General features: G+C 32.3%; 1 protein-coding gene across 1 annotated transcript; it reads left to right on the forward strand.

The window, feature by feature from the left end:
* The first annotated feature begins 6,600 nt into the window (after positions 1-6,600).
* Positions 6,601-19,939, forward strand: c17h8orf74 (chromosome 17 C8orf74 homolog). The gene is made up of 4 exons (XM_051723128.1): positions 6,601-6,645; positions 6,814-7,003; positions 14,348-14,745; positions 19,404-19,939. Exons 1-4 carry the CDS (start codon positions 6,601-6,603, stop codon positions 19,593-19,595), a joined length of 825 nt encoding a protein of 274 aa, XP_051579088.1. The 3' UTR covers positions 19,596-19,939.
* Positions 19,940-20,914: the final 975 nt, after the last annotated feature.

Below are 20,914 nucleotides of genomic sequence, written 5' to 3' on the forward strand. Positions count from 1 at the left end.
CACAAACTTTAATCAATATTATGTCATAAAGTTAAGTAGGTTTTACTTAGTTTTATGCATTAAGATTTACTTAGAAAAGCTGTGTGCAAAAAACGTAAAATTAAACAAACATTACTAGTCATTTTTTTCAGTGTATTTTAAACATAATTTTGCGAATTCATATAAACATTAATTTTTATGCATGCAGCCATAATGAAATCTACTAATTATTTGAGAGACTACATGGAATATTTGTGCACTTAAAAATGCATTTGTCTCACTGCAGGAACATTTAATGGAATATTTTGGGTTCAATACAAGTTGAGATCCATTGACAGCATTTATGGCATAATATTAATTACCACTAAATTAATTTTGACTCGTCACTCCTTTTCTTCAAAAAAGCCAAAATTTGGGTTACAGTGAGGCACTTACAATGGAAGTGAATTCGTAGATGTTAAAATATTCACTGATTCAACCCTCCAAAAATTGGCCTCATTCACTTCCATTGTAAGTGTTTCAATAAGTTAAGGTCAGTTGACAGTATTTGTGGCAAAATATTAATTACCACAAAAAGTCATTTCAACTCGTCCCTCCTTTTCTTTAAAAAAAAAAAAAGCAAAAATCAAGGACAGTGAGGCACTTTTAATGGAAGTGAATGGGGCCAATTTTTGGAGGGTTTAAAGGCAGAAATGTGAAGCTTACAATTTTATAAAAGCACTTATATTAAACCGTCTGTTAAAACTCGTGTGTTATTTGAGCTGTGTTTACGACGTTACATTGTTATGACAACTAAGTTGAAAAATTGCTTATAACTTGCACAGAAGACGCTAGTAAGCGTTTTTATCACATTAAAATCATGTTTACACGCATATTTATGACGTCTTGTAGCTATACTTTTGAAACAGTGAGTATTTTAACATTTACGGATTGGCCCCTTTCACTTCCATTGTAAGTGCCTCACTGTAACCCACATTTGTGCTTCTTTTTTTTTTTTAAGTAAAGGAGGGACGAATCGAAATACATTTTTGTGGTAATCAACATTATGCCACAAATGCTATCGATTGAGCTTAACTTGTTTTGAACCCGGAATATTCCTTTAAAATGCACGCGTGGGGGCATAAAAGTGTTTAATAATGGAAAACTTGGAAGAAAAAAAAAAAGAAAAAAAGAAACATTGACCAGATACAGATACACTTTCCTTTAAGCATTCATATACATATTAACCTAAAATGTTGGTGTTGATTAAAAATGACGTTATGCATCAACTACCCTATGATAGTCCTATAATAACCAAAAGAGAAATAACAGCACTAATGTACCAGTCTGCTGCTAGCTGTTGTTCACTTTACACTTTAAAGAACCACGGCCTTGATAATGTTCTATTCAAGTGAGGCAAGAGAATTTTGAATTGAAAACAAATGCAAACACGTGAAATGATAAGAATGCTTTAAATCACCGTAGGTGGAGACAAAGACAGCTGCACTCACAGGATTATTGCACTCAATTGAGGAACATAATAACTGTTTTATTATTATTGCATTTATTATTATTAAAAAGTTTTGACTCATCCCTCCTTTTCTTTAAAAAAAAAAAAGCAAAAATGGAGGTTTCAGTGAGACACTTACAATGGAAGTGAATGGGGCCAATTTTTGGAGGGTTTAAAGGTAGAAATATGAAGCTTATAATTTTATAAAAGCACTTACATTAATTCTTCTGTTAAAACTCATGTATTATTTGAGCTGTAAAGTTGTTTAAATTGTGCTTTTTGTTTCTTGCAGTGTTTATGGCGTTACATTGTTATGACAACTAAGTCGTAAAATTGCATATAACTTACACAGAAAATGCTAGTAAGCAGTTTTATCACACTAAAGTCATGTTAACACACATATTGTTTACATCTTGTGGCTATACTTTTGAAACAGTGAGTATTTTAATGTTTACAGATTGGCCCCATTCACTTTCATTTTAAGTGCCTCACTTAAAAAGAAGGGACGAGTCTAAATATTTTTTTACATTATGCCTTACATTAGTTTTCTTAGCCCATTTTCAATGATTTTCTTGTTTAAAGATGAAACCTCACAGATATTAGTGAGGTTCAATTTAAAACAATAGTAGTAATAATAATAATAATAATATATTCCTTGAAAATAAGTTTTATTTTCTTACAAAATTTTACATCTCACATAAATGTATCTTGTTTTAAGGATGTTTAGGTATCTTTACAGGAAAACATGACAATAATACTGATCTCTTTTTGGCAGTGCAACTTCTGTTCACGAGAGCCATCTTGATTCTTTGTCCTAATTCCACACATTGCGTTTTACATCTCATTGGCTTACCCTGTGGGCACAGATTCATTCTCCTCAGTTGTCAAATCCTTCAGCACCAAACCTCCAAACTTTGGCAGTTCTTATGCAGTAATCCAGTTAGAGAATTCAACAGGTCGATTACAATGAGCAAGCCTCTATTCTCTGGCTTACGCAGGCGAGGATGAAACGGGCAGAGTGCTTGAAATCACGGCGTACCCTCCTGTGTGGAATGTCACTGCCACCCACACTCATGCCACAGCTGCATATAGTCTCTCCACAGTCATTCTTTCTATTAGGCTAATTATCACAGGCAGACCTTCATCCAGAGAGGAGGAGGAGGAGGAGGAGGAGGAGAACAAGTGGGACTCTTCTCAAAGAGGATTATACTGTGTGGCCATCTGTGACAAATGGAATTAACTCTTAGCTGCCCAAAAACTAGCTGTTGTTCATAATTAGAGGCAGAGAAACACACAAATACAATAGAATACAGTGATGACCATAACAAAAGTTACATTGCACATATGGAGGGCACTACTATTTAACAGTGTATACAAGTTTTGTTTGACATTTTGGCAATTTAGTCGCTAAATTTATATAATACACATTTTATTATTATAATATCATAAAATGATTGTCATATAAATTACAATAATATAATATGTGCATTAAATCTTAACAATTAATATAATAATATTGCTTTGTATTTAAGGGGGCAAATATGTTGGCATTATTCCTTTTCATAAAAATTAAATAAAATTAAATATTAGGCGTAACATCATAATTTCATACATGTTATTAGGCCTAAATAAATTATGATAAAATATTTTCATAATAATCATAATATTGGTACGTCTTTATGGGTGCAAATATTTACTGTATTATTCAAATTAAATTAAAAGAAATATTATTATAATATAATTATTATCTGTTTTAATGCATATAGATGTATTCATATTGTAACTTATTTATTTCATGTTTAGATTCATGTTTTCATTTTTTTTTTTTTTTATTGTGAAATGAGTTGACTTCCTAGTCATGTGATATCCTGTTTCCCTCATGGTCATGTGTCCTGTTCTCATTGGTTTATTGTCTTGTTAACTTGTTATCAGTCTTGTCTTTTCACTAGTTCATGTTTTTTCTTGTTATTAGTGAAGTCTTGTTATCGGTTGTCTTTGTCATGTTTTTTTTATTATTTTTTTAATTTTCTTTTTATTCATCACACATTATACATTTGCACATATACAGTGAAATTCTTCTTTTTCACATATCCCAGCTAGGCTGGGGTCAGAGTGCAGGGTCAGCCATGATACAGTGCCCCTGGAGCAGATAGGGTCAAGAGTGGCATCTTGGCAGTGCTGGGGCTTGAACCCCCGACCTTCTGATCCGTAACCCAGAGCCTTAACCGCTGAGCCACCACTGCCCTTAACTGCTGAGCCACATGTGTTTCCCTTGTCAGTGTATTTAAGCCCTCATGTTTACTAGAGTACTTTGTCCAGTATTGTTTGGTTGTAACTCTGTTTCATGTTCTTATACCAGCACTGTAAAAACCCGCACTTGGGTTCACACTTCAGCTACTTCGTCTACGTCTGTTCCTGTCTTCAGCCTGACAGAATGTTATACACATACACACATTTACAGTGTATATGTGTATTTACACAGGGTTGGGGAGTAACGGAATACATGTAACAGGATTACGTATTTAAAATACAAAATATAAGTAACTGTATTCCACTACAGTTACAATTTAAATCATTAGTAATTAGAATACAGTTACATTCAAAAAGTATTTAGATTACTGAAGAGATTACTTTGCATTTTATTGTCATTTGTTTCTTTTAATATTTAGTCCTTTCAGATGGAAAACATTTATATATATAAATGATGCGATCCAAAGTGCATTTGAACAGCGGTGAAACACTTTCTTATGATGTGTCACATTCATACGAGCAGACAGAGAAGTAAGTTTGAAGTAAGTTTGGAGCAGAAGAAATAGAAATAAACCTTGTGTAAATTGTCAGCTTTACACTAAGATAAAATGCTATTTCTAGTCATTTTACATGCACATGTTACCAGGCACGATCATATTTTTATCAAGAAAATTCACATTGGATCATAATTTCTTTTTTTCTAGTAAGACATTTGATATTAGGGCAAAAATCGTATTCTTGATAATAATTTTTGTATTGTTTTCCTGTACAAATATCAAAAAATCCTTAAAACGGGGGCCTGGGTAGCTCAGTGAGTATTGACGCTGACTACCACCCCTGGAGTTGCGAGTTTGAATCCAGGGCGTGCTGAGAGACTCCAGCCAGGTCTCCTAAGCAACAAAATTGGCCCGGTTGCTAGGGAGGGTAGAGTCACATGGGGTAACCTCCTCGTGGTCGCTATAATGTGGTTCTCGCTCTCAGTGGGGCGCGTGGTGAGTTGTGCGTGGATGCCGCGGAGAATAGCTTGAAGCCTCCACACACGCTATGTCTCCACAGTAACGTGCTCAACAAGCCACGTGATAAGATGTGCGGGCTGACGGTCTCAGACGCGGAGGCAACTGAGATTCGTCCTCCACCACCCGGATTGAGGCGAGTCACTACACCACCACGAGGACTTAGAGCGCATTGGGAATTGGGCATTCCAAATTGGGGAGAAAAAGGAGAGAAAAGGAAAAAAAAAAAAAGGGAAAAAAATCCTTAAAACAAGATCAATTTGATTTATCTTGTTTTAGAAACAACACTGCATAAGATATTTAGGTTTTTCAGAGAATGTATTTTTAACGTGTATTTTGTCTTACTGTACTGACAGAGTTTTTATAGTCAAAACAAGTGAAAAAATCTATCAGTGCTGAAGAAGTAATCCAAAGTATTTAGATTACATTACTGACCTTGAGTAATCTAACGGCATGTAAAAATAGATTTATATAAATATTATAGAATTAATGGTAAAAATGTACAATAAGGTTGTACTCTAACTACATTAGTTAACATGGACTAACAATGAATAATACTTTTACAGCACTTTTTCATCTTGGTTAATGTTCATTTGTAACATATGCTAGAACTGGCAATGATGAAGACGATGATGAGATGAAGAACCCAAGTGCAGTTTATTAAATAAACGTGAAATCCAAAACCCTAACTACAAAACAAAACATGGACTAGACTAGACTAGACTAGACTAGACTAGACTAGACTCATACCCTTTCACATTCAATACTAGACAACTACACAATGGAAAACATGAGGCTTAAATACATGGACATGGGGGAACATAAACCAATGAACAAACAGAACTGATAACAAGATAATTAAACATAAACCAATGAAAACATGACACATGAACATGGAGGGAAAACAGCAATCACATGACAAGGGAAACAGGAACTAAACATTTCAAAATAAAAGACATGAATCAACAAAATACACATGACATCATTTTAACATATACTAATGCACTTTTAATTAAAAGTTGTGTTTATTTACACAGTTAATGCATTATGAACTAACAATGAACAACTGAATTATTTTATAAATTAACATTTACCAAGATTAATACAAATGATGATGCACAAAAAATGTTGTTTATTGTTAATTCATGATACCTAACGTATTTACTAATGCACACAAATAGAAACATTTTTTGTAAAGTGCTACTGAATTAATATTAATATTGTAATATTAACATTATTATTATTATTATTATTAAGTCTTAGGCGTCACATAACACTAAAGTTTGGTTGTCATTTGTTCTATTAAAAATGAAACAACAACATACATCAATTATGGAATTTACAATATTTATAGAATTAATGTTAACTCTTTACAGTTAGGTTGTATTAGTTAACATTAGTTAACTTCATTAGTTAACATGATCTAACAATACAAAATATTTTCACAGCACGTATCTTGGTTAATTTGATTTTATTTTATTTTATTTTATTTTATTTTATTTTATTTTATTTTATTTTATTTTATTTTATTTTATTATTATTATTATTATTATTATTATTATTAAAAGTTGTGTATTTCTACATAGTTAATGCAATATGAACTAACATTAACCAGTAATGTGTTGACAAATATTAACACATTTTTTGTAATGTTACTGAATTATTATTAAAACAACAATATTCACATTATTATTATGATTGTTATTACAATTATTATTATACTTATAAGCCTATTAATAAAAAATAAAAAATGCTTCACATGTCTTATTTTATTAAAAATAAAACAACATACATCAGAACCCCTTTGTATGCAGTTTAAACGTCATGTATTCATGTTTCCATGGCAACAAACACAACAGCAGTCTCACTATGGCCTCCATAGACACGACATTACAGGACATATTTAGGATGAAGGTAACCTGCTTTCGATACCTTTGATTTTTACACATTCTCACACATACAGCCACGATTTAAAATCAAGACATATATTGCATTAATCACTGATTCTATGTCTTACCTGCGCACACGTGTTGATAAAGACGAGGATGATGAAGCAGATAGATATTATTTGTGCTGTTTCAGAGAGATGATGGTATTGAGCTCATGAGCCGCTGTTTTCATTGGACGGAGTTTGACGGTGATGATAAACGACAGTTCTTGCATCAGGAGTTTGTGTATGAGAATGTGATGTATGCAGTGAAACGAGCACTGCCCTGGTCAACAGTGGCACAAGTGGCACACATGACCAAACACCTGCTGCCTAAATTTAATGGTGGGTCAATACTGCCAAATATCATCATGTTCATTCTGGGTAACACTTTACAATAAGGTTGAATGGTTCAGTGACGTGATGCTCTTTTTGTTTTGTCTGTTAGTTCTTCAAAACTATGGAAGCCCATTTTCACCACATTCAAAATAATAATAATTAAAAATAATGCTTTGGTAAATTAAAAAGGTGTGGTTTATGATCAAAAGTAATAATAATGTGATTAAAAAGTCCAAATTTTGAGATAAAAGGTCAAACATATGAGATACAAAGTCGTAATTATGAAATTAAAAGTCATTAATATAAAAGACAAAGATAAAATATTAAGATAAAAAGTAATCTCATAATCATAACTAAGCATCTCATTATTATGATTTAGTATCTCATAATTATGACTAAGCATCTCATTATTATAATTTAGGATCTCATTATTATGATATATTATCTCATTATTATGATTTAGTATCTCATTATTATGATTTAGTATCTCATAATTATGATTCAGGATCTCATTATTATGATTTAGTATCTCATAATTATGACTAAGGATCTCATTATTATGATTTAGTATCTCATTATTATGACAAAGAATCTCATTATTATGATTTAGTATCTCATAATTATGACTAAGGATCTCATTATTATGATTTAGTATCTCATTATTATGATTTAGTATCTCATAATTATGATTTAGTATTTCATATTTATGATTTAGTATCTCATTATTATGATTTAGTATCTCATTATTATGACAAAGAATCTCATTATTATGATTTAGTATCTCATTATTATGATTTAGTATCTCATTATTATGACAAAGAATCTCATTATTATGATTTAGGATCTCATTATTATGATTTAGTATCTCATTATTATGATTTAGTATCTCATAATTATGACAAAGAATCTCATTATTATGATTTAGGATCTCATTATTATGATTTAGTATCTCATAATTATGATTTAGTATTTCATATTTATGATTTAGTATCTCATAATTATGATTCAGGATCTCATTATTATGATTTAGTATCTCATAATTATGATTCAGGATCTCATTATTATGATTCAGGATCTCATTATTATGATTTAGTATCTCATAATTATGATTTAGTATTTCATATTTATGATTTAGTATCTCATAATTATGATTCAGGATCTCATTATTATGATTCAGGATCTCATTATTATGATTTAGTATCTCATAATTATGACAAAGAATCTCATTATTATGATTTAGGATCTCATTATTATGATTTAGTATCTCATAATTATGATTTAGTATTTCATATTTATGATTTAGTATCTCATAATTATGATTCAGGATCTCATTATTATGATTTAGTATCTCATAATTATGATTCAGGATCTCATTATTATGATTTAGTATCTCATAATTATGACAAAGAATCTCATTATTATGATTTAGGATCTCATTATTATGATTTAGTATCTCATAATTATGATTTAGTATTTCATATTTATGATTTAGTATCTCATTATTATGACAAAGAATCTCATTATTATGATTTAGTATTTCATATTTATTATTTATTATCTCATTATTATGATTTAGTATTTCATATTTATGATTTAGTATCTCATAATTATGACAAAGCATCTCATAATTATGATTTAGTATCTCATTATTATGACAAAGAATCTCATTATTATGATTTAGTATCTCATTATTATGACAAAGAATCTCATTATTATGATTTAGTATCTCATTATTATGACAAAGAATCTCATTATTATGATTTAGTATCTCATTATTATGACAAAGAATCTCATTATTATGATTTAGTATCTCATAATTATGACAAAGAATCTCATTATTATGATTTAGTATTTCATATTTATTATTTATTATCTCATTATTATGATTTAGTATTTCATATTTATGATTTAGCATCTCATAATTATGATTTAGTATCTCATTATTATGATTTAGTATTTCATATTTATGATTTAGTATCTCATTATTATGACAAAGAATCTCATTATTATGATTTAGTATTTCATATTTATTATTTATTATCTCATTATTATGATTTAGTATTTCATATTTATGATTTAGTATCTCATAATTATGACAAAGCATCTCATAATTATGATTTAGTATCTCATTATTATGACAAAGAATCTCATTATTATGATTTAGTATCTCATAATTATGACAAAGTATCTCATTATTATGATTTAGTATTTCATATTTATTATTTAGTATTTCATATTTATGATTTAGTATCTCATAATTATGACAAAGCATCTCATAATTATGATTTAGTATCTCATTATTATGACAAAGAATCTCATTATTATGATTTAGTATCTCATTATTATGACAAAGAATCTCATTATTATGATTTAGTATCTCATTATTATGACAAAGAATCTCATTATTATGATTTAGTATCTCATAATTATGACAAAGAATCTCATTATTATGATTTAGTATCTCATTATTATGATTTAGTATTTCATATTTATTATTTATCTCATTATTATGATTTAGTATTTCATATTTATGGTTTAGTATCTCATTATGATGACAAAGAATCTCATTATTATGATTTAGTATCTCATAATTATGACAAAGAATCTCATTATTATGATTTAGTATCTCATTATTATGACAAAGAATCTCATTATTATGATTTAGTATTTCATATTTATTATTTATTATCTCATTATTATGATTTAGTATCTCATTATTATGATTTAGTATCTCATTATTATGACAAAGAATCTCATTATTATGATTTAGTATCTCATTATTATGACAAAGAATCTCATTATTATGATTTAGTATCTCATAATTATGACAAATTATCTCATTATTATGATTTAGTATTTCATATTTATTATTTATTATCTCATTATTATGATTTAGTATTTCATATTTATGATTTAGTATCTCATAATTATGACAAAGCATCTCATAATTATGATTTAGTATCTCATTATTATGACAAAGAATCTCATTATTATGATTTAGTATCTCATTATTATGACAAAGAATCTCATTATTATGATTTAGTATCTCATTATTATGACAAAGAATCTCATTATTATGATTTAGTATCTCATAATTATGACAAAGAATCTCATTATTATGATTTAGTATCTCATTATTATGATTTAGTATTTCATATTTATTATTTATTATCTCATTATTATGACAAAGAATCTCATTATTATGATTTAGTATCTCATTATTATGACAAAGAATCTCATTATTATGATTTAGTATCTCATTATTATGATTTAGTATTTCATATTTATTATTTATTATCTCATTATTATGACAAAGAATCTCATTATTATGATTTAGTATCTCATTATTATGACAAAGAATCTCATTATTATGATTTAGTATCTCATAATTATTTCTAAGCATCTCATTATTATGATTTAGTATCTCATAATTATGACTTTTTATCTCATAATTATTACGTTTGTTTATCTCAAAATTATGACTCTGTATCATAATTTTTACTTACCAAAGTAAAAAAAATTCTGCAGGCTTCCATAATAAATACATTACAAATGCAGTTCACACAAGAATATTACTTGAATACCAGTCAGCTATGATGAATATGTTTTCAATTTCTGAAAGAAAACAAAATAAAAGTTTCTTTAAAAGCTGAAATTATTGAAAAAATATTATAATATTAATTTTTTATTTAATTTATTAAAAAATAAGCGGTAAAACATTTAAAAAAATATTATTAATATTAGACTCAGAAATTCATTAAATTCATATGATTTCATCAAATTAATGATTAAGTTGTGTATACTGTATTCAAGGAGCAAGGAAAGTATTTTAATGCCTTTTACTTGATGGTTACACCACTTGACTTTTTAATTATATAGTATTATATAAGTCAAATCGATTTTTTGTTTACAAATGTTATAAATGTTTTTCAGAAATGTATAAAACCAACATAGACACAAAGATTACATTTTCTATTAACCTGTCGTGTGTTTTAAACTAGATTTTAAAAAGATTTCTTATTTTTATCACCACAGACAACCTTATCCGTAGTTCATGAGTCATAAGTTATTAATACTTTAACAGCATTGTATCACTCTGTGTAAATGTTAATTTCAACATTTACTAATACATTTTTAAAATTAAAAGTTGTAAACTTTAACATTAGTTAATGCATTATAAACTATTAACTATTTATAAATTAACATTGAGATGAATAAATGCTGTTAAAAATCATGCTTATTTCATGAAAACTTATGCAACTAATGTTAACATTCATAACCTTATTTTAAAGTTGTACCTTATTTTTCCTTGATAGACAGAATTTATATATATATATATATATATATATATATATACAGCTCTGGAAAAAATTAAGAGACTGTTTATGGGTATGTGTTTGAGTAAAATTAACATTTTAGTTTTATTCTATAAACTAATGACAACATTTCTCCCAAATTCCAAATAAAAATATTGTCATTTAGAGCATTTATTTGCAGAAAATGACAACTGGTCAAAATAACAAAAAAGATGCAGTGTTTTCAGACCTCGAATAATGCAAAGAAAACAAGTTCATAATCAATATTTGGTGGAATAACCCTGATTTTCAATCACAGCTTTCATGCATCTTGGCATTTTTTTTTTTCATTGCTGTTGGGTGACTTTATGCCACTCCTGGCACAAAAATTCAAGCAGCTCTTCTTTGTTTGATGGCTTGTGGCCATCCATCTTCCTCTTGATCACATTCCAGAGGTTTTCAATGGGGTTCAGGTCTGGAGATTGGGCTGGCCATGACAGGGTCTTGATCCGGCGCTCCTCCATCCACACCTTGATTGACCTGCTGGAAAAAAACAATCACCGATCCTCCACCAAATTTCACAGTGGGTGCGAGACACTGTGGCTTGAAAGCCTCCGTCTAACCATTAGACGACCAGGTGGAGGGTCGGTGATGATCTGGGGATGCTTCAGCAAGGCTCAAATCAGGCAGATTCATCTTTGTGAAGGACGCATGAATCAAGCCATGTACAAGGTTATCCTGGAAGAAAACTTGCTTCCTTTTGCTCTGACAATGTTCCCCAACTCTGAGGATTGGTTTTTCCAGCAGGTCAATGCTCCATGCCACACAGCCGGGTCAATCAAGGTGTGGATGGAGGAGCACCGGATCAAGACCGTGTCATGGCCAGCCCAATCTCCAGACCTGAACCCCATTGACAACCTCTGGAATGTGATCAAGTGGAAGATGGATGGCCACAAGCCATCAAACAAAGAAGAGCTGCTTGAATTTTTGCGCCAGGAGTGGCATAAAGTCACCCAACAGCAATGTGAAAGACTGGCAGAGAGCATGCCAAGATGCATGAAAGCTGTGATTGAAAATCAGTGTTATTCCACCAAATATTGATTTCTGAACCCTTCCTAAGTTAAAACATTAGAATTGTGTTGTTTAATAATAAATATGAACTTGTTTTCTTTGCATTATTTGAGGTCTGAAAACACGGCATCTTTTTTGTTATTTTGACCAGTTGTCATTTTCTGCAAATAAATGCTCTTAATGACAATATTTTTATTTGGAATTTGGGATAAATGTTGTCAGTACTTTATAGAATAAAACTAAAACACATACCCATAAACAGTAAATCCAGAGAAACTGATAATTTTGCAGTGGTCTCTTAATTTTTTCCAGAGCTGTATATACAGTGTGTATATATATATATGTATATACAGGTGCATCTCAATAAATTAGAATGTCGTGGAAAAGTTCATTTATTTCAGTAATTCAACTCAAATTGTGAAACTCGTGTATTAAATAAATTCAATGCACACAGACTGAAGTAGTTTAAGTCTTTGGTTCTTTTAATTGTGACGATTTTGGCTCACATTTAACAAAAACCCACCAATTCACTATCTCAAAAAATTAGAATACATCATAAGACCAATAAAAAAAAAACATTTTTAGTGAATTGTTGGCCTTCTGGAAAGTATGTTCATTTACTGTATATGTACTCAATACTTGGTAGGGGCTCCTTTTGCTTTAATTACTGCCTCAATTCGGCGTGGCATGGAGGTGATCAGTTTGTGGCACTGCTGAGGTGGTATGGAAGCCCAGGTTTCTTTGACAGTGGCCTTCAGCTCATCTGCATTTTTTGGTCTCTTGTTTCTCATTTTCCTCTTGACAATACCCCATAGATTCTCTATGGGGTTCAGGTCTGGTGAGTTTGCTGGCCAGTCAAGCACACCAACACCATGGTCATTTAACCAACTTTTGGTGCTTTTGGCAGTGTGGGCAGGTGCCAAATCCTGCTGGAAAATGAAATCAGCATCTTTAAAAAGCTGGTCAGCAGAAGGAAGCATGAAGTGCTCCAAAATTTCTTGGTAAACGGGTGCAGTGACTTTGGTTTTCAAAAAACACAATGGACCAACACCAGCAGATGACATTGCACCCCAAATCATCACAGACTGTGGAAACTTAACACTGGACTTCAAGCAACTTGGGCTATGAGCTTCTCCACCCTTCCTCCAGACTCTAGGACCTTGGTTTCCAAAAGAAATACAAAACCTGCTCTCATCTGAAAAGAGGACTTTGGAACACTGGGCAACAGTCCAGTTCTTCTTCTCCTTAGCCCAGGTAAGACGCCTCTGACGTTGTCTGTGGTTCAGGAGTGGCTTAACAAGAGGAATACGACAACTGTAGCCAAATTCCTTGACATGTCTGTGTGTGGTGGCTCTTGATGCCTTGACCCCAGCCTCAGTCCATTCCTTGTGAAGTTTACCCAAATTCTTGAATCGATTTTGCTTGACAATCATAAGGCTGCGGTTCTCTCGGTTGGTTGTGCATCTTTTTCTTCCACACTTTTTCCTTCCACTCAACTTTCTGTTAACATGCTTGGATACAGCACTCTGTGAACAGCCAGCTTCTTTGGCAATGAATGTTTGTGGCTTACCCTCCTTGTGAAGGGTGTCAATGATTGTTCTCTGGACAACTGTCAGATCAGCAGTCTTCCCCATGATTGTGTAGCCTAGTGAACCAAACTGAGAGACCATTTTGAAGGCTCAGGAAACCTTTGCAGGTGTTTTGAGTTGATTAGCTGATTGGCATGTCAAAATATTCTAATTTTTTGAGATAGTGAATTGGTGGGTTTTTGTTAAATGTGAGCCAAAATCATCACAATTAAAAGAACCAAAGACTTAAACTACTTCAGTCTGTGTGCATTGAATTTATTTAATACACGAGTTTCACAATTTGAGTTGAATTACTGAAATAAATGAACTTTTCCACGACATTCTAATTTATTGAGATGCACCTGTATACATATACTGTTTATAATTTATAGATTTTTTTAAATATATCAAATTAGGCTTGAAGACATCAGAAGTCATTCGCCTTGTCAAGGATCAGTTATCACAGATACAGCCTCGTCTCTCCACTGCCCAACATGCTCTTCTTCTAGAATTCATTGTGAAAACATACGTTCCTCATCAACGCCTTTATCAGGCAGTTTTAAGTGGCAAAACGGGGCTTAAACACGTGAGATCTGAGCTTGTAATTGAAACCCCACCTCCTCCACAGCCGCTATGTGAGGGCATAGATACTGTGGAGTGGCAACAGCATCAGGCACAGAAAGGGCTGCTTTTGGCTCAGTCCAAGAAAGAAGCAGAAATCACAGAACTCAAAAAGAAGACTGAAGCTCAGATGATGGAGAAGTTGCAGGCCAGATTACACAATCTTCCCGTCAAAGGCACGATGAGCAAACAGGTATAATATCTCAGCGTTATACAGTATGAAGACTCAAATTTTCCAGGTTTCCATGTCTTCTAAGTGCTTTTTTGCACATTGCTATGCAGTTGCTAGTGTGTTCTGGGTGGGTGCTTTCAGGCCAAAATCAAAAGAGATGATATTCTGATCTGGCTTGTTCCCTCCTTCAATATAATCAATGTGATTTTTTTTTTCCTGCTTTATCATCTCCCAGGGAAAACTTTAAGTCTGATCACTAAGAAAATTAACGGCACAGCAATTATGTTTGTAACACCCTTTGATAAGTAATTATGCACCACAGACACGGCGGGTCCAAATGACTATATCGCGAAAAAAGTCTCAGAATATATAAATCAGGCATATGAGGTATCATTTGAAAGCTTAGAATCTGTACTTTTCATAGATAACCATCACTTTTGCATTTGTGTAACATAAAATAACAAAATAAGGAATGAAAACATCCGCGTCGCAAATAAGTGCCACCAAGAGATCATGTGGTAGAAATGTTAATATGACTATAAAAGTCTTTCAAATAGCACTTAAATAGACAAATCATATATCAAATGAAAATGTTGCCCTAAAACTACAGTTTGAAAGATTTCCAAAAGAATCACAAAGTGAAATATGATATCTGTCAGACATCAAATGCAAACGTCTCTTTTATGCACCATTAACTGCTGCTGTAAGCCTCAAATAGCTACAAACTTTATATCTGCTTTTACCTTAGGTGGTGTTCTACAAAATTAGAAATGTTTTACTTGTCTGTGAGCTTGCTTTTGTAAATAATCCAATGTTATATATTAGATGTCCAGCAGGAAAAGCATGCTAAACAAATCATCGGAAATACAGGTTATCGACTATTAATGCTAAATATATGTCATCGCAGGAATCTCAGCTTTCTAATGACACCTAGATTGAGCTTATAGTCCACTCAGAGGCCGAGATATTCAATGAAACAATAGAACTAAAATTATACTGAATGTCTGCAGTATGTAGGAGCACATCTGTGAGGGCTTAAATACGTTAGAGCGCCACCTACATTTCAGCTCTGTGTATTGTGATGGTATGTGATAGAAAGAAATAGTTCTAGTACTTGCTGCCATCTAGTGGAATAAAATAAGACTGTTTGGAGGGAGATAGAGTGAACAGAACCAGAACTAAATGCTTGCAAATTTAGAACAAAAAAAAAGGTTTTTTTTTTTTTTATTCTATTCATCATAAGATTGTAAACATATACAATATTATTTATGAATAATTGAGTGTGAAAAATTGCAGTCGGTAGCCAAAAAAACCACAAGAGAAGATGTCCGCACACTGAATGACCAACAGACTAGAAAGGGTCTATAAATAATTTAAAAAAAAAATTTTTTTTTTTTTTTAGACTTGCATAGTGAAAAAGTGCAGTGTGTAAGTTGGGTAAAACAGACCAGCGAACAAACGTTTCAGCCCATAGCTTTCTTCAGTGCTAACCATATAAACAACAGCTCTTCCGTTTTGTAGACACATGATTAGAGATTGAGACCAGCTGAGCTTGATGAGGAAACTATCTTAAGGTAGCAACACTAAATTACAGAGACTTCAGAGTTTCAACAAAATAAGTACAGAAAAAGAAACAGAACAAACATAAGAAATTTCATTAGAGAGAACAAACAAGGTCCATCTCCTCATTCATGCCATTGGGAGATAGAGAGTTCAACTCAAAAATCCAGAAGGCCTCTCTCTGTAATAATTTCTTGCCTCGATCTCCCCTCTCCTACAAGGAAGGACTGTCTCAATGCCCAGGAACTTCAAATCGCAAGGAGAATGATTAGCAGATTCAAAATGATGAAAAATAGGAGATGTATTATCTTGCCTCCTGATGGCACTCATGTGTTCAATAATTCTAGTGTGTAATGCATGTTTTGTTTTGCCAACAAGGACAGATTATTGTATATACATTGTGTAGTTTTGCAGGTGATCAGTTGTCTGATTTTATACGTTTTTGATGTACCTGGATGTGTAAAGACTTTACATTTAACGTAACGAGAACAGGAACTGCAGCTGTTGCATGGAAAGTTTCCCTGGGCATTGGTGAGGGTTATAGAGGAGGAGAGGGAGGTGTCGGCATGCACCAGTTTGTCACTTAAATTGTAGCTCCTAGAATATACACAGAGAGAGGGGTCAGTAAACAAACCCATCAGTTGGCTGTCGCATTTTATCAACACATTTTATTCATGTTTATTAAAAGGAAAAAACATTTAGTAAACAAATATCTGACACAGTGCCTCTGGGGTTTTAGGTTTAGTATCTTACTCAAGGCGGCAATAATTGGGATTAAGCTGCCTTATACCGTAGTTGTGTAACGGGAGCTAACTGGTATGTGCTGTGCAGTATGTGTAAACCTCACTCCCCTGTCCTCAAGAGGTGCACTAGCGACTGACACTAGAGGCTGTAGCCTTTAGCCTCCTCGTTAGCACGCCTGCATCCCATACCGGAGACGCCGATTCGAATCCTGCTTGGAGCGGGTCAAACAGGACTGGTTAGAGTCGCACACAATTAGGTTTCATAATCCAGCAAATCAGATCCTCAAGACAATGGCTGGCTGCTCAGATGCAGAACTGTAGGGCTGCCACAAAAAAAAATGTATAAGGTCATTAGAGATTTAATAAATCGTATTGAATAAATAAAGTTGGCTGTATTTCTGCTGCTTATTCTCTCACTCTTATATTAAAGATGGTTTGCAGAATGCTACACCACTTCTTCGTTAATATCTTAAGGAGCTGCATTATGTCAGCATTTACCAGATAAGACTGATTAAAGGAACACACAGCCCTGTTATTTAACCCTTTAGGGAACAACATTGACCGCCCACTTTTTCAGTGGTCTTTGTTCAGGATGACTTTTCACCATTCATTTTCTCTATAGGAATTAAACCTTAAATAGAGTTGTAAGCAGTGAACCAAACCAACCAGCTCTGAGATGAATCACAACATTAAAAACTTTGATTTCAATCTAGAATTTGAAAAAACTAAAAAACAAAACAAAAACTAAAAGATACTAGCCTGTGTGCTTCTGTACATAAAATCTCTTTACAAGGTAAAACCACACAAAAGCTAATCAATCTTGGAAATATACCAAATGGAGAAAGTAACATAAGATTAGAAATTTAAGTTTAGAATGTAAACATAGATGGGAATTGTTTAAAAATCATATTATAACATACAGAAGACTATTTCTCTTTGACCTTAAAAATGTACTGATTTAAAAGAAGATGCGTATTTCATATAAAACTACATCTAACTTACAAATGAATGATTTAATATGTCAATACAGGGGGAAGGTTAAAAATGATTAAAAAGTTATCCTAGGGGGCCTGGGTAGCTCAGCGAGTACTGACGCTGACTACCAGGGCGTGCTGAGTGACTCCAGCCAGGTCTCCTAAGCAACCAAATTGGCCCGGAGGGTAGAGTCACATGGGGTAACCTCCTCATGGTCACTATAATGTGGTTCTCGCTCTCGGTGGGGCGCGTGGTGAGTTGTGCGTGGATGCTGCGGAGAATAGCGTGAAGCCACCAAGCGCTACGTCTCCTCGGTAACACGCTCAACAAGCCACGTGATAAGATGCGCGGATTGACGGTCTCAGACGCGGAGGCAACTGAGATTGAGGCGAGTCACTACGCCACCATGAGGACTTAGAGCGCATTAGGAATTGGGCATTCCAAATTGGGGAGAAAGGGGGAGAAAATAATAATAATAAAAAAATAAAAATAAATAAATAAAAAAAATAAAAGATATCCTGAGTGAAGTTCTCTTTATTTATATATTTATTAGTTATTGTTTTTATGACTATTTGTTTTCATTTGTATTGAATAATAATAATAATAATAAACAAATATGTGAATATTTGTCAACAAATTTGACAGCAGATGGATGACCTTCAGCATACAAATGAGTTTTATTCTAACTAATTATTACAAATGTTGCATTATGTTTTTTATTTATTTTTTATTGCCTGATGAAATGGATGGTAAATACAATCAAAGATGGAATTAAAGGAATATTCCAGGTTCAATACAAGTTAAACTGACAGCATTTGTGGCATAATGTTGAGTACTACAACAAATACTTTCGACTCGTCCTTTGTTTATTTAAAAAAAAAAAAAAGAGGCCAAAATCTCTTACAATGGAATGTCAATGGGGCCAGTCGATAAATGATAAAATACACATTGTTTTAAAAGTATAGCGACAAGAAGTAAACATTATACATGTTAACATGATTTTTGTGTGATAAAATCACTTACTAACCTTTTCTGTGTGAAGTTATGTCCAATATTAAACTTGTTGCCATGACAATGAAACACTAGTAAACCCTGTAAGTGATTTTATAATTCTAAAATCATGTTAACATGTATATTGTTCATGTCTTGTGGCTATACTTTTGAAACAATGTGTATTTTAATGTTTATGGACTGGCCCCATTGACTTCCATTGTAATTGCCTCACTGTAACAGCAATTTTTGCTTTTTATAAATAATTTTTTTTCTGTGGTAATTAACATTATCCTACAAGTGCTGTCGACTGAGCTTAATTGTATTGAACCTGGGGCATTCCTTTAAAGAGTTAACCGTGATATTTTATAATTCTTTGCCTCACTTCACTCTGATCTTTGACCCCTTTAGGAAGTGGAAGAGTTGCTGCGCAGTTTTCTGCAGTCGCAAGGAGAAATTATAATGGAGTCTTTGATGCACGAGGCCTGTCTGACAGAGGAACTACTACAACTGAAACTGATGCAGAAGTCTCAACTAATGGACAGACACGTCGCAAATGATCCTGTTCATGTGCCAGTTGCCACAAAAATAAAAAAGAAATGATTTTGATTGATTACTATACATGAGGTACACATGGGTTAAACTGTTGGCATTTATGTTTCTTCCTTACAGTCGCAAATGTTGCTATGAGCATATGAGCCATTGAAATTTTGGGAGCGACTCCTGTATTCCGTATATACATGGAACTTTAGGGGATTCACTCCTGCATTTTGTCTCTCACAAAATTTTGCAGTGTGTATGTGGCCATAGAAATCCATGGGTAAGCGAAACGTTTTGTTTCATTAGGCATATACTGTAAACATGGCACTATACTTAATACTGTATGCATGTGCAATTTCTTTGGCCCAAAATCAGGCCAATGAGTTGCTAATAAAGGACAAAAACATTCTCAAATGCTGCTAAATTGATTTAATCACTAATCCTTTTCCAACATGACCTCAGCATCTAAAAACAAGCTTCCAAGATATTGAAATATCGATTTTGTTTAACACACATCATATCTGTATGATTACCTAAAGTAGAATATTCCCTGAAATACATAAAGCATATATATTTGCACTATTTTAAAGTTCACTGAATACAACTAAAAAACAGAGAAAGCCTTTGTAGAAAGAGCACCATATTTCAGTTTTTATACTAGGACCCCAAATATGAAGATCCTCTTGCGATTGACCCCGTATGTGAGAAAAATAGTAAACATAATATTATAAAGACGTTGTTTGCAAAATTAAAATAACTGGCTTTTATAGTGCCATTGCTCTAAAGCTAAATTAGTTAGTTACATTTTATATGTAAAATATATCATTATTAATTTGACAATGTCTTTTTTCTATTATGGATATGTAAGATGTTTAAACCTGAAGAAGACATATTTAATTCAATTAAAATTAATTTGTATAACACTTTTCACAAATATGGTTTTAAACCAGCTTAAAAGAGAATAGTAAAGTACAGGGCTTATTTCTTATAAGATTTTTTATTTTTGTAATAATATATTAAAATAATATGCAGATTATTTTTTACTTCTGATGGTTAAAAACTATGGCTGTCAATGTACATTTAAAAAAAACTACTTTTTTCCTCTAATTTTTTTCCATGGACCCCCAGCACACCTTTACAGTCCTTTATATTCCAAATCTTCTAAAGCCAATGCAATTGCTTTGTCAATCGACTTACATTTCAATCTGTACTTATAATATACAGTTGCAAAAAAAAAAGTATGTGAACCCTTTGGAATGACATTTACATTTTACATTTATGCATTTGGCAGATGCTTTTATCCAAAGCGACTTACAGTGCCCTTATTACAGGGACAATCCCCCTGGAGCAACCTGGAGTTAAGTGCCTTACTCAAGGACACA

The sequence above is a fragment of the Myxocyprinus asiaticus genome, chromosome 17 (genome assembly GCF_019703515.2).
Source record: "Myxocyprinus asiaticus isolate MX2 ecotype Aquarium Trade chromosome 17, UBuf_Myxa_2, whole genome shotgun sequence".
NCBI classification, from domain to species: domain Eukaryota; kingdom Metazoa; phylum Chordata; class Actinopteri; order Cypriniformes; family Catostomidae; genus Myxocyprinus; species Myxocyprinus asiaticus.